The following is a 14,009-nucleotide window of genomic DNA, read 5'->3' as shown; positions in this document are numbered from 1 at the left end:
TAAATCACTATACAAAATTATTTGGTTATAATTCATTAAGTTATTACACACAGTTGAATGCTAAAATAAAAAAAATTTGAGAATTACATACCTCATCGCGCTATACGAGGAATAAACATGTTCATTGTATCTTTTGAATCGATAACATACATATGGAAAGTGCTCCTTGAGTCATGCTACTTTGCGTCAAATTGTTTACAGGCTACTTTCGCTGATAAAGCCATTAAGCGTTTTCTGGAGGACGTTTGCTTTCTCTGGATCGCATTTAGCAATTTGCTTGATAATTTCTTGGAAGGTGGCTGATCGGACATCAAAGCTGTCATCTGCAATATCGTCGCCTTCGTCATCTGAATTCACCTCTACTCGAAGATCATCATCCGCTTCCTCAGCTTCTAAAACAGTGTCGTCAACCTCACCCGTCTCTACACCATTATCTTCATCCTCATCCTCAACATTACTATCTTCCCGAGCGAAACGTTGACCAGACTCTTTTTTGGTTGTGTCAGAACCGCTAATGTCTATATATCCGTCGGCATCCTTTCCTTGAGCTTTCATCATCGATTCTTTCACATAAAGCATTGTTTTGAAATATTTAAGTTTGTATTGGTTGAACTTGTAATTTCCCTGAACCATACATCCTAACTCATACTTTACTATTTTTCGTATTTTCGCTAAATCTAACTCTGTAAACCAGCCAGTAAGTTCATTGGCTTTGGTTAAATACTCGGCTTTTTCGTATACCTCCTTTATAGCCGGTTCTTCAACGAGCAAATCTATTTGAAGCATTAAATACCAGGGAATTTGCTTGCCATTGAATTTGAAACGACTATCGATATCACCTGGGTTATTTGAGTTGAACACAGCCGGGGGTGGGCTTGGTATATTTTTTCGAATGGTTGATGAGAGTAAAAGTTTTCTTTCAATCTTAAAATACTCAGTTTGATATTTTGCGTACTCTGAGGAGCTACGTGGATCCAGGCCCAGTTTTATATATGTATTCCTCCATGGCCCTACAGTGAATCTATAAGATATTAATGCCAACGCAATTTTGAGTGTGTGATGTACCTCTTGATCAACAATTCCATCAATATGCTTTTTTACCCATACAGGCCTAGCATCGAAGAGTTTATGCAAAGTCTCCAGACACCTCTGTAATAATTCAAAAAATTTCGACTCCTTTTTTGTCCCTGGCCACACTAAGTTCTTCTGCGCTACTTCATAATCCTTGGCGACAAGCTCGTGGGGCTTCGTCGGAATTTTTATATCGTCGCCCATTTCGTGTACAAACTGTTGATGATTTTTTATGTATGTACCTTTGACCTCAACAGCTCCACTGGATTTCTTGGTAGCAAATGGATTAGTCTTGTACCTATACAACAACGGGAAACTAACCATTGAAAGCCGAGGGGGTGGGGGCAACTGAAAGTCTGAACTTGGGACAACTGAATTGCGGTCCATCACTAAATTACTGATATTTTCAAAGGGTCTAGGATCATTATCAGGAACGGAATTAACGTATTTTTTGAAACTATCCCAATCCAGAGTTCCGAAACTATCCTTAAATTCATTAGCAGAAGGTGCATTATCAAGCCGTATTTGAAAGTCAGACATTTCTCTAAATTTGATAGTATTATTAATAATCGCAACAGGATTTATACGAACGTCACGACTATCGAGAGATGCTAAAGCTTTCTGCACATTGCCTGCATGGTTTGCCAATGTTCCTTTAGGCATTTGTATTTTTAAAACAATAGATTCATCTCTGTTGGGAACTTTTTTACCTATAATGGGGTGTTCATTAAAATAATCTAAATTATCTTGACTTTCATTCATGTAAAGCTCCAAGCCTTTTTGAGAGTCAGTCGTCTCACCATACTCATTGAGAGCTTCCTTGATCTTATCAATACCACCGCACATGTTAATTGCCTTCAACACACTTGCTTGGTTTTCGGATATGTTTAATGGTAATTCGACACTCGGTATTCGTGGAATATCCAGCGTATATTCCTTGGCCACAGCTGTTGAGGTGCCTGGTAGGGTGGACAGCTGCACAAGTTCAGCATCCTCAGAAGAGTCCATTCCGCCAATTTCGCACGATGTGTTGGTCTTTTCTGGTTTTCTCTCTCCCTTTTATTCGACCGTGTCAAGTTCTGATGTTATATGTCAACAACGATGGTAACGCGCGTACTTTTAAAAAAAATCAATGCTTTATATAATTTTAAATCAGGATAAATATCATATACTCATAATATTAATGGTAAAGGAATCATTTTAAATCAAAGCTCTTGGCAATGATAACGTATACCTTATTGAAGACCCCGTTCGCGTTCAAGACGAACTTTCATCTTTGTGTACCAATCTTGTAGACTCTCTCCACCATTATTTAGAACAACCAATATTGCTGTCATATTATCGAAACCGACACCAGTATTGCTATTAGCTTGCGCTATTCCGTGATCTAACAATTTGGTAATAATACCAGGTAAATTTACTCCCAAGGTTAAGTGATACTTAATAAACTGTACCAGTTGTTTATTACTGTAGATATCCCATATACCATCGCATCCTAGTACTAAAAACTCATCCTTCGTGAAATCGATCTTATGCATTAACACGTCAGGCTCAGCGGTCACTTGTGCTTCTTGAGGAGGAATACCCGCATTCTGATGATGACCCTTGTTTTTACCATAATTCACCCCTCTTTTGAATTGGAAATCGCTGAAAGCTCGACTTAATGCCAAGACTCCACCAACTCTACCTAAAGAAACTGTACCGCCATTATCGTTTATTCTTAATAATTCACCTATATGTTGAGGTTTATGATCGTATGACATCGTTTTAATTCCTAAATTTTTCGACGAAAGAATGCATCTGGAATCACCGCAATTCGCCACATATAAAAATTCGTTATTAATAATAATCGCAACTACAGCTGTTGAGCCACACGAACTGTTTGCAAAATGCTGATATAGCTCTTGATCTTGCAACATAAATGCATCTTTAATAACTTGCGTTATAAGCCCTTGTAAAGTTCTGAACGCTCTCTTCGAGTTTGGAGGCCTCAAAGAATCACTATCATTGTCAAGATAGGCTCCATATTGGTGTCTTTCAAAGCTGTACGCTATCCATCTTGCAATACCCTTTTTAGCGCTGTGTTGATGCCCCCCGCTGAGAAAATTTGAACAATCTGCACCACCGTGACCATCAAATAAGGAAAATATACTAAGTTTCAATTGCTCCATCTTATTCTTGAAAGGATCATAAAATTTAACGTGAATGGCCTTATCCTCGTTTAACACAAGATGTGCATCCTCTTGCGTTAGCCTATAACCTTGCATAGATCCTACACAATTGTAGAAGTGTGGTACCAAATTACCATCAGCAGAAGTTATATTGGAAGTCTGATCCTGTGAAACATGTTTATAGTCGTTATATTCCAGATATTTTTCCGTTAACGGGTGAGAAAGTAGTTGACCCATCCCTGCCGCCTCGCCTCCACTATCTAAGTTTACAGGTATCTTGCAGAATTTGACTCAATTGTTTAAAATCACCTAACGTTCGGTCAATGCTCACCAATAATTGAAACAGACCTGTCTACGATTTTCCGTAGACTGATGTTTATACATAAAATAATATTTCAAATTTCGTTTGAGACAAAGCCTGTCAATCCCCATGAACTTTTCCGACCGTTTTGCCAACATGCAAAATACATCTCCGCAAGATTTAACGTAAGAGATGACTGCAAGAAACGCCCAAGAGATAATAAAGAGATAACGAAGTCGACATTAATCGTTTGACAAAATGGCATTCGGTCGCAAGCAGATGTAGTTACGTGCCTTTATGTATGCGGTTCTTTATATACATATGTAATTGGTGTATTATATCATTTTGATTCATTTGAAGCACTAAACAGCTCATGAACGAAACTTTCACCCCAGAAGGCCGATGTGTACTTTGAAATGTACTTGTAAAGCTTTTCCCAGTTCGCATCTTTTTTCTCATCTGGTAAGGTCAAAGCCTCGTTAATGGCATCCGAGAGTTCATCGGTGTTCCATGGGTTAACAATTAGAGCACCATTTAAAGATTGAGCAGCGCCTGTAAACTCACTTAATATTAAAGTTCCCTTTTTTTCTTCTTGACAAGCGATGTATTCATAAGAGACCAAATTCATACCATCACGAGTAGAAGAGACTAAACAAACATCACTTGCAGCATACAATGAAATCAATTCCTCAAATGGAATACTTTTATGCATGAAATGAATCGGAACGAATTCAACAGTACCAAATTGACCATTGATTCTACCAACCAATTCATTTACAACAAGCCTTAAATATTGATATTCTTCCACGTCACCACGACTTGGAACTGCTACTTGAACCAGTACAACTTTACCTATCCATTCAGGATGTTCGTTTAGAAAAACTTCAATTGCGTGCAATTTTTGTGGAACACCTTTAATATAATCCAATCTATCCACACCAACAATAATTTTACAGCCTTTGAAAGTTTGCTTTAACTCCTGGATTCTTTTCTTCACCTTTTCCTGTTTCAAACCTTCTGTGAACGTATCAACGTCTATACCAATGGGGAAAGCACCCACATTAACAAATCTACCTTGATACTCAACACCATTAGGTAACGTATTCACGTTAAGAACCCTTTGAACCGCTGATAGAAAATGTCTCGCATAATCATATGTATGAAATCCAATTAAGTTACAACTCAACACACCTTTCAAAATTTCTTGTCTCACAGGCAAAATTCTATAAATTTCACTTGATGGGAAAGGCGTATGCAAAAACCAACCAAGCTTGACATTTTGTAATTTTTTCGATTGAGTAAGATGGTCTCTAATCATCTCAGGTAACAACATCAAATGATAATCGTGAACCCATATAACATCGTTATCATGAACGTTCTTGCAAATTTCCTTCGCAAAAGTTAAATTAGCTTCGTTATACGCTAACCAAGCGTTTTCATCAAAATTAATTTCACCGGGATGGTAGTGAAAGAGCGGCCACAATATAGAATTGCTAAATCCGTTATAGTGCAAATCTGCTATTTCGTCTGTCAGAAAAATTGGCACCGCATTGAATTTCTCCAACAGGTCTTTTTTGACAACCTCCTTTTCATGATCTGGAATCTCCAAACCTGGCCAACCGTACCATTGAAAAGTTGACGTCTTTTTTAGCCCCTGTAGAGCGGTCACAAGCCCCCCCGATGACATCTTGTATTCATATTGACCTGTCTCAGCATTTTTATTAATTGTGACAGGTAATCTGTTCGAGACAACGATAATATTACCTGGCGAAGCCTTGTCCTTTTCAATTTGTGTAGTTTCTTCGGAATTCATTCGTTTGTGGTGCTGTGTTTCCAATTCCTTCCCAACTTAATCTTTGGTTTAAAGTCTATTGAAGGACGCAATCCTAGTTATCGCAAAATTCACAAATTCGAATTTGCAAGCAATTAAATACAAAATGATCCATTTATACACTCCTTAGTTATATCGTTTTGTAACCACTTTCTACCCCTTCATTCCTGTCTTTGCCCCTCGCAAAAGTTCATCACGCAAGAAAAAAATAGTCGGGTAACATTTTAAGGGAACGGCGGCTAATTGATAGAAAAGAGGCAATGATATAGTTCTCGGGAGAAGAACCTATCCCTATATTCTAACACACTGATGTTCTCCAGGCATCTTGTACCGAGAGGCCGAAATATAACGGACACTTCGTTCAATATGGATGAACACATGCGGTAATGGACGGCAGTTGTTGGGAAGGTACGCTTAGTTTGCATCACATTCGTCCTGGCTTTACGTACTATAGGCTTCGAGAGCAACATTTGTGTGCTCAAAGGCGAATGCTGAGATTTTTTAGTGCAACTAAAGTGTTGCATTAGAGCAGGAGAGGTTCTCGTAGAAGACAGTTTTTCATGGTGGTTTGTTTTGTAGCACAGTGCGGCAGTAACAGGGGAACTCTGCTGCAACGAGCTATCTCAACGCATTGCTGCACTTGAAGAATCGTTGTTGTGAAACCTGTCCCTCAGATCTCAGAGGAAACTGATACAGATCTGACCAATGTGAAGAAGGCATCTGTGAATTGCCATTTGGAGATTCGGAAAATCGGGTAACTGCAGCGATAATGAAAACCATACATAACATAATAAGATTACATTGTGATGAGAGTTTGATCAGCTGTGTTTGAAATATTGTGTTTGCAAAGAGCCTCAAGGGACCCGATAGTACATGAAATAGTGGCCTATGCAGATCTACTTGGTTTAGCTGGAAAATGAATCAAGATGGCGATTATAGGGATTCCATTATATCCGTGTTCAAGGATGGTAATCACTCGGTAGATGATGCTGCAATTCGATCGCTTATTGACCAGCAGACCTCTAATGCTAATGAAGTAGATGTGAAAAATTGTGAACTAGTCCTAAATGTCTATATAGAGTTCCTGAAACTGGAGTATTTCATCGAGAAAACTTGGGATATCAAAACTTTGGAAACGAGTGTAGTGGTAAAATTCGAATCATACAGTGGTGGAGTGGATGACACAAAGACCACATTCAGTGGCAGCAAAGATGACGATACTTTTTATAAGGATGTTGCTCTGAAATGTATTAGAAATTGCGAGAAGCTTTCTGGCCGGTTGACAAAATGCCTGAATAGTCTCTCAAATGCTCGGAATTATATCCATTCAGCACAGGCAAGGCTTTTGGAAGATCCCGTAACTTTACTGTTAGAGATATGGCTTACATGTAACAAAAAGCTGAAATTATTGAGGAATAGAATCGCTGGTATCTTTTTGAGATCGAAACTACTGATTATTGACCACGAGTTGGAAACATTCAGGGAACATCTATCAGATGCTAACATAATATCATCTTATCGCTCATTTATTAAAATTTTTGTTGAGCAATTGCAAGATGCGGAGATTTCAGGAGATCAGTCAATGCTTGACGAATGTCTCTGTGTGTTTTTGGACATTGAAGCCATGTTTAACTCTCTGCATATCAGTATGTTACAATCACAAAACAAGTCTTTGCGAGATTCATTATTGACAGCAGAAGATCAGGACCAGGATCATAATTTTGATAGGAGGGATGGATCACCAACAGACTTTTTATGTGATCATTCAAGGACTTCTTCAATGTCTACTTCCACTGATCTATCTTGCATAATGGAGCGCACGCATTTATCAAAAGAATTGCCGAGTTTATTGGCAGCGTTTAACAATGCAAAACGATTGGAACAGGAATTAGAAAATGTCAGAACGGTTCCTAAGCATTTTCCTTTATCAGCATCAGCATCTGCACTACCACCGTCATTATCGCCATCTAATTTAATGGGGATTTCTACAGAAGGGGGGTTACCTTCAACTACATTATTTAAATCAAAACTAATGATGATGGAACAGCATAAAAATTTGATTAACCAGTTTACACCACCTCTTTCTCAAGGCAAAGCGCCTCTTAGTTCCAGCGGTAGTGGTGTGCTGAGCAACTTGTATGGTATCAGCAGACCTTAAAAACACTAATTTTAAAATGGTTGTTTATTACCGGCGAACAGCATTAAAAACAAAAAGTAGTATAGTTCATCTTTTATGTATCTAATTATACATATTCTATTTTTTGAGACATGTGACATGCCGTCAATGATATTAGATTAATGATTCTGCAGGAGTGTCCTTCTTGGAGCCAGGTCTCTTATCAGGATTCTCATTTTCGTCATCCTCGTCATTATCATCTCTTGACCTATCGTAAAACTCGTCTAAAATTTTTGGTGAGATTCTATTTAGCATTTCCTTTGGATAGATTCTCAACAAACTCCAGGCTTGATCCAAACTTTCAAAAATGGTTCTGTTCTCATAAGCACTTTGAGATATAAAAGTCTTCTCAAACTTTTCCAAAAATTCCAAAGACAATTTATCTTCGATAGACAAAGCTTCTTCACCAACAACGGCTTTCATAGCGGCTGCATCTCTACCGATAGCATATTTAGCGTACAGTTGGTTTGAAACGTCACCATGATCCTTTCTAGTCATACCTTCACCAATGGCAGATTTCATTAATCTACTTAAAGATGGCAAAACATTGATTGGTGGGTAAATACCTTTATTGTTTAATTGACGATCCACAAATATTTGACCCTCAGTAATATAACCAGTTAAATCAGGGATTGGATGTGTAATGTCATCATTAGGCATAGTTAAAATTGGAATTTGGGTAATAGATCCATTACGACCTTCAACTCTACCTGCTCTTTCGTAAATAGTGGACAAATCTGTATACATATAACCTGGATAACCTCTTCTACCTGGAACTTCTTCTCTAGCTGCCGAAACTTCTCTTAACGCATCCGCATAAGATGACATATCTGTAAGAATTGTTAAAACATGACGTTCAGTTTGATATGCCAAATATTCTGCTGTCGTCAATGCCAGTCTTGGCGTTATAATTCTTTCAATTGTTGGATCATTTGCCAAATTCAAAAACAATGATGTTCTTTCCAATGAACCATTCTCTTCAAAATCCTGCTTGAAAAATCTTGCAGTTTCTAAATTAACACCCATAGCTGCGAAAACAATGGAGAAATTTTCCTCATGACCGTCATGGACATCCTTCGTTGGTCTAACCAAGCCAGCTTGTCTACAGATTTGAGCAGCAATTTCATTGTGAGGTAAACCAGACGCAGAAAAGATAGGAATCTTCTGACCACGAGCAATTGCATTCATAGTATCAATTGCAGAAACACCAGTTGAAATCATTTCTTCTGGATAAATACGGGCGTAGGGATTGATAGGAGAACCATTGATGTCTAAATAATCTTCTGCAAAAACCTTTGGACCGTTATCGATTGGTCTACCGGAACCATCAAAGATTCTACCCAAAGTATCTTCGGAAACAGGTATCTTCAAATTCTCTCCGGTGAACTCAACGGTAGTCTTTTTAACATCAATTCCAGAGGTTCCTTCAAAAACTTGAACAATTGCCCTATCTCCCCTCACTTCTAACACTTGACCCTGTCTAACCGAGCCGTCAGGCAAGGTCAAATTGACAATCTCATTAAAACGAGGAAACTTCACATTTTCCAAGATGACTAAGGGACCATTGACACCACGAACAGTGTTATACGTAGTTCTTGGTTTAATCTTGAATCCTTGGCTGACAGCCTTCTTATTCAATTCAAATAGTTCTTTGTCAGATAACACCATTTTTACCTACAGTTTTTGTAAAGATCGCTTTAGCTTTGGCAGAAACAAAAATGCTTAGTTCTATCTGTCAATCTAGAATAATAAAACGTACCAAAGCAATCCCAGTTGTCACTTTTGTTCAGTTAAAACTGTTAGGGGGTCTTCAAAGTGGCTGCAGGATCGATGTTGCAAATATCTATTCATTACTGACAAGCGAAAAAAAGCAGCGTTCAAATAAAATTCGGGTAATGAACAGCTAGCAAGAAACTCAGTACTAAAGTTAAAAGAATATAGTTAAACTGTTCTACTACACGGAACTGCTGCCACATCTAGCCGTTCTAGCCAACAAGATACCATTTATCAGTGTTGTTAGCCATTGTGCCACTCAGTGTGGGGCGGGATGCAGGGGAGGAAGCATAAATAGACAGCTGCAATGCTTCCGAGACAATGGCTAATACTCTGTCGTAGGTCCAGTGATGCGATATGGGTCGAGCCTTCATTATTTGATTTGAAATAAGATTATAAAAAAGAGTGTCTAAATCATACTGGTCAAGTAGCCAGACGAGATCCAGTGGCTCTTGAGATAATAGGTTGAGATGTCTTGAAAGTTGTAAAAGGTTTATCACCAGCTTAGCAATGTACTCGGCTATACCGTTATCATTGATGGTTGGCTCCTCATGGTCATCGAAGTCCACAAGAAAGTTTGGTGATGGATCGCCTAACTTGAAAGGTAGTGCAAATTGCAGTATTTTTGCGACAAGGACAATATACTGCGACATCTTTGATATGGAATTCCATGCTACTATCGTGGGAAGCTTGTAGAAATTTTTGAGGGACACCAACGGCTGAAATGCAAGTGAATAAGGAAACTCATACGAATCTCGTTTTCGGACGACGAACCATTCTATAAGATTCTTTAGCTTTAAGGTCTGCATCCCTGTAACAATTTTTTGAACTTGCGCAATTTGCAGCTTTGTCTCTTCAATAATGCTCTCATACTCACTGAATGCCTCATTGTTGTCTTGACGAGCTTTCTGTCCTGAAGACAGCTGCAGCTGTTCTTGGATCTGCTCTTTTGTTCGTTTCTTGTCGGTAATTCGGCTTTGTTCCTGCGATATTCTGTATCTTAACCTATTGTTCTTCTTTCTCAGACGTAGTAAGTCTAACTTCAACAACCTTTTGCCTAGAACTCCCCCTTCACTGTTTTTTGATTGTTCTGAAGGACTTTTTCGACTTTCCGACCTGCCTTGTTGCTCTACACGTTTCAAACCATACTCTAATATTCTTTCTACCTGATTCTTGAGCTTTGAGTTCATATCTCTAAGAAGGAACAGGTCGATTCTTAGTCTGACCAGCAGATTTGGACTTGTATTCATGCAATGACTACAGTATATGGGCCTTCCACTATTATGGCAGATAGGACAATTCATGTCGACATTGAATACTAAAATAGCAAAAAAAATGTAGCTCGCTATACAAAATTCCAATATATAGCTTCTCCAGAGACATGTGCCTGTCGATTTTTCAATTGTTTTACGTTTTTTCCAAACATTTGAAGGGGTCCCTTACCTTATTTAAAAGACTCGGCAGACCCATGATTCAAAGCAAAAAGAGAAGGAAATATTGAAAGAACTACACAAGTTGAGAAATGATGCTACAATGAGTAATCAGAGACCAATAAGACTTGCCATACTTGGTGGAGAAGCCACTGGAAAGAGCTCACTAATTTCCCGCCTCACTGTCGATATTGTTCATGAGGTTCACTATCCCACAAGAAAACAAGCGAATTGGTTATTCGACTTCACACCGCATTCAATGCTAGCTAAGACTTTGCTGGATGGCCAAGCTCACGAGAGGCTGATGCAGAGAACGCCTAGTAGCCAGCGGGTTGAACCAATCTTTTCATCACCGTCTGTATCAGCAAATGTATTATTGTCGCCATTGGTGTACCAGTCTTTCCTAAACGACTATACCTTTGTGAAAGATATTCACAGCAATCGCTCAACTAATCAGCTTAAAAATGTTGATTTGAAAGGTCGAGACACACCCTTTTACTCGTACCTGGAACCAGATAAAGATCTAATAGACTCCAAACTTCACAACAGTATAACGAATTCCAACGCAAACATTTTGCGTTCTATTTCTTCGCATTCCTCGACCGCAGCTCAATCCATAAAGTCCGATGAGCTACCAAATACCAACAATAACTACTTGCCTCCGAATTACTCATCCATATCTATTGATATTATTGACACTCCGGGGTTTAAACCAGACATGGTTGTGCCATTCTTGGAAGTTTCATTATTTACCAAGCTAGATAAGAGAGTATTGCAGGGGTTAGCCGAAGGTCCACGACAACCAGTCTCAACCACGTCAATGCTGACTGCTTCAGGAGCTTCAGAACTAAATGGAAAGGTTGATGGTTATGTTTTTGTTTATAGTGCAGTTCCAGAACTAAATCGCGGTGCGGACCCACCAGGTTACGAATCTTCATCAGCTTCTGGTGGCAAACCTGAAAATGCCAGTAATGAAGATGCTCCAAATTCCAAACGCAAGGATTCATGGTCTAGTTTTGATAAGCTAGCGGATGGTGGGTTTTCTTTACTTGAGGTTATTAGGAACTGTATATTAGATGCTTGGACAGAATATCGAGATTACGAAAAAAGGTGGAAATTGGGCAAAGAGGGCGATGTCTACTCTTTGATTTACAGTTTAAAGAGTATGTGGAAATCCGAGAAAGAGAGACGTGAGAAGTTGAAGCAGCTTCGCAGCTTTACGACGAAATTGAACTCCTTGAATCTCGATCCTTCAAGTCCTGATTCTCCACCTCCGTGCCTCATCGTCTGCACTCATGTGAATGATCCAATGGCAAGCCCTATTCTGATTGAATCCGGTAAGAATCTTGGAATGAAATGGCAGAGTGGCTTTGTGGCAATAGATAGTATGGATGACTTTAATGTCGACATCGCTCTCAGTTTAATTATTAGGGAAATAGTGGAAAAGAATAAACTTTTGTCTCACAAGAGATCAAACAGTTTTACTAATAGTGCCAATCCGATTAGAAACCTTGTTAAAAGTTGAATTCTTTTGATAGACAGTAATTAGATGTTGAATAGCTCAACCTAAAAATACAAGTGTTTATAAACAATCATAAATGCTGAACTGCAATACTACCATCTGCATACCCTATTAAACACCAGCATGCACTTGTGAAGTGTTTGATCCTGCGTCGTTGCCCGAGGCTTAATATCGTGCTCAGATCTTCAGCGAGGTGACATTTGCTAATTCCTGCGATGCTACAAACTTTAATACAGCTACTTTGCTTTTTGTGCAATTGATTATCCTCCTGCAATGATCCCTGCGGAGATTCATTTACCAAAACGTTTGATTTAGACTTCAGGAACTTCATGTGGACCATTCCCGTTGAATCAACTACTATGGTATTCCCCGACCAGCTCGCCAGAATAAGATAATCTTCAATTTCTATGACGTGACCAACTTGCGACAGTGGAACTTTTCTTGAAACATCACCTTTCAATACCAAATCTTCCCTGCATACAACCGATTCGTTCATCTCTGATAAATAGCGATCTTTCTGCTGTCTCTTAAAATCGACGTCTATTTGGTGTATACCAATAACATCGTCGACTGATGACGACAATACCGCATGTTTTCCAGCATACAAGTCAAGGACGGGATTGGGATAGTGCACAGCAGATACATACACAACCTCTATAGTATTTGCCACGTAGCCGTGTATATTTTCATTTCGATTTTTTGGGTCTGAGTTTTCGCATAGTCTAAATCCAATAATATAGCCACTTTCAAAGCCACAATACGTTATTTCGTCCCTTTGGGCAAACTTCATTACGATTCCTAATTTATTCACTTTGGAAGAATCAAAATTTGCAGCCAATGGCTTGACGTGGTCATAGAAATTGATACCTTTGTGAATTCTACACAAAGAGTGTAAATCTGATAAATGAAATGTGTATATATCAATGGATTCCGAATTTTGTGTATTGCAGCAAATCAATCTGTAAAATGAATCTCCTAACTTTCGCACTAGAAAGTTGGCAAAATTCAAGGTATTTATTGGGATGTGGTAACATTCCTGTAATTCATAATTCGAAGATTGCTTAGGCGAACCCTGTTGCGGTCTTATGATACTTGTAGTCGCTTTGAGCAATCGAAAGATGCGCATTTTATGATCCTTTGAAAGAATGGCAATAAGGTTATCATCAATCACCTGTATTGAAACTATTTCAGAACTACCCTCAATAGCTTGGGTCATGAGCGGCCTTCTTATTATAACGTCCCAAAGCGCTATTTGACCTGAAGCATCTCCTGATAACAGTCCTGGTACAGCACGATCCGGCCGCAGATCAATGAATTGAAGAGCTGTCACATCCGAGGAGTGGTAACGCAGCGTAAAACTCGGCAATCGTATATCATCCATGTTGTTAATAAATGTGCGAACATTTTTGATTTTTTGTACAGAGTAAAGAAAGGTTTGACATTTCAAACCTTAAGCGAGGCAAAAAAGCAGAGCTTAAATGTAATTTAAATTGCAACTCTAGGAACCAGCTGGATAAATATATATATAGATATGTATAGATACTATATCTAACCATTTCGCTCATGCAAGAAAATTGAATTTGTTTTCTGGAGAAGAACATTGCGTTTTAAAATGATGTGCTCTATAATACTGCGATTTCGCTTATAAGAGATGCAATAATGTGCGATAAAATTGTACATATGATTGGCCGCAATAAAGACGATTGGAAAAAGCTGACGTAATTGAGCAGTGAG

At 38.7% G+C, this 14,009-nt stretch overlaps 8 protein-coding genes across 8 annotated transcripts; 2 read left to right on the top strand and 6 right to left on the bottom strand.

Annotated features, from left to right (window-relative positions):
• Positions 1-195: 195 nt before the first annotated feature.
• Positions 196-2,079, bottom strand: TFC1 (transcription factor TFIIIC subunit TFC1; the record flags this gene model as incomplete). Its single annotated transcript, XM_037286092.1, has 1 exon — positions 196-2,079. One exon carries the CDS (start codon positions 2,077-2,079, stop codon positions 196-198), a length of 1,884 nt encoding a protein of 627 aa, XP_037141987.1.
• Positions 2,080-2,306: 227 nt separating this feature from the next.
• Positions 2,307-3,479, bottom strand: PTC4 (type 2C protein phosphatase PTC4; the record flags this gene model as incomplete). The annotated part of the gene is made up of 1 exon (XM_037286091.1): positions 2,307-3,479. The coding sequence occupies one exon, from the start codon at positions 3,477-3,479 to the stop codon at positions 2,307-2,309; it is 1,173 nt and encodes a 390-aa protein (XP_037141986.1).
• Positions 3,480-3,883: 404 nt separating this feature from the next.
• On the bottom strand, positions 3,884-5,356 carry TPS1 (alpha,alpha-trehalose-phosphate synthase (UDP-forming) TPS1; the record flags this gene model as incomplete). Its single annotated transcript, XM_037286090.1, has 1 exon — positions 3,884-5,356. The coding sequence occupies one exon, from the start codon at positions 5,354-5,356 to the stop codon at positions 3,884-3,886; it is 1,473 nt and encodes a 490-aa protein (XP_037141985.1).
• A 934-nt stretch (positions 5,357-6,290) lies between these two features.
• On the top strand, positions 6,291-7,532 carry MDM36 (Mdm36p; the record flags this gene model as incomplete). Its single annotated transcript, XM_037286089.1, has 1 exon — positions 6,291-7,532. One exon carries the CDS (start codon positions 6,291-6,293, stop codon positions 7,530-7,532), a length of 1,242 nt encoding a protein of 413 aa, XP_037141984.1.
• A 132-nt stretch (positions 7,533-7,664) lies between these two features.
• Positions 7,665-9,218, bottom strand: VMA2 (H(+)-transporting V1 sector ATPase subunit B; the record flags this gene model as incomplete). Its single annotated transcript, XM_037286088.1, has 1 exon — positions 7,665-9,218. The coding sequence occupies one exon, from the start codon at positions 9,216-9,218 to the stop codon at positions 7,665-7,667; it is 1,554 nt and encodes a 517-aa protein (XP_037141983.1).
• Positions 9,219-9,535: 317 nt separating this feature from the next.
• Positions 9,536-10,627, bottom strand: ATG14 (Atg14p; the record flags this gene model as incomplete). Its single annotated transcript, XM_037286087.1, has 1 exon — positions 9,536-10,627. The coding sequence occupies one exon, from the start codon at positions 10,625-10,627 to the stop codon at positions 9,536-9,538; it is 1,092 nt and encodes a 363-aa protein (XP_037141982.1).
• Positions 10,628-10,856: 229 nt separating this feature from the next.
• Positions 10,857-12,278, top strand: HG535_0A01910 (uncharacterized protein; the record flags this gene model as incomplete). The annotated part of the gene is made up of 1 exon (XM_037286086.1): positions 10,857-12,278. One exon carries the CDS (start codon positions 10,857-10,859, stop codon positions 12,276-12,278), a length of 1,422 nt encoding a protein of 473 aa, XP_037141981.1.
• A 67-nt stretch (positions 12,279-12,345) lies between these two features.
• On the bottom strand, positions 12,346-13,656 carry ASA1 (Asa1p; the record flags this gene model as incomplete). Its single annotated transcript, XM_037286085.1, has 1 exon — positions 12,346-13,656. The coding sequence occupies one exon, from the start codon at positions 13,654-13,656 to the stop codon at positions 12,346-12,348; it is 1,311 nt and encodes a 436-aa protein (XP_037141980.1).
• Between the last annotated feature and the right edge of the window lie 353 nt (positions 13,657-14,009).

This window comes from Zygotorulaspora mrakii, chromosome 1, assembly GCF_013402915.1.
Source record: "Zygotorulaspora mrakii chromosome 1, complete sequence".
Classification (NCBI taxonomy): Eukaryota; Fungi; Ascomycota; class Saccharomycetes; order Saccharomycetales; family Saccharomycetaceae; genus Zygotorulaspora; species Zygotorulaspora mrakii.
The sequence above is the reverse complement of the archived record's forward strand: the minus strand, read 5'-3'. Positions and strand labels throughout refer to the sequence as shown.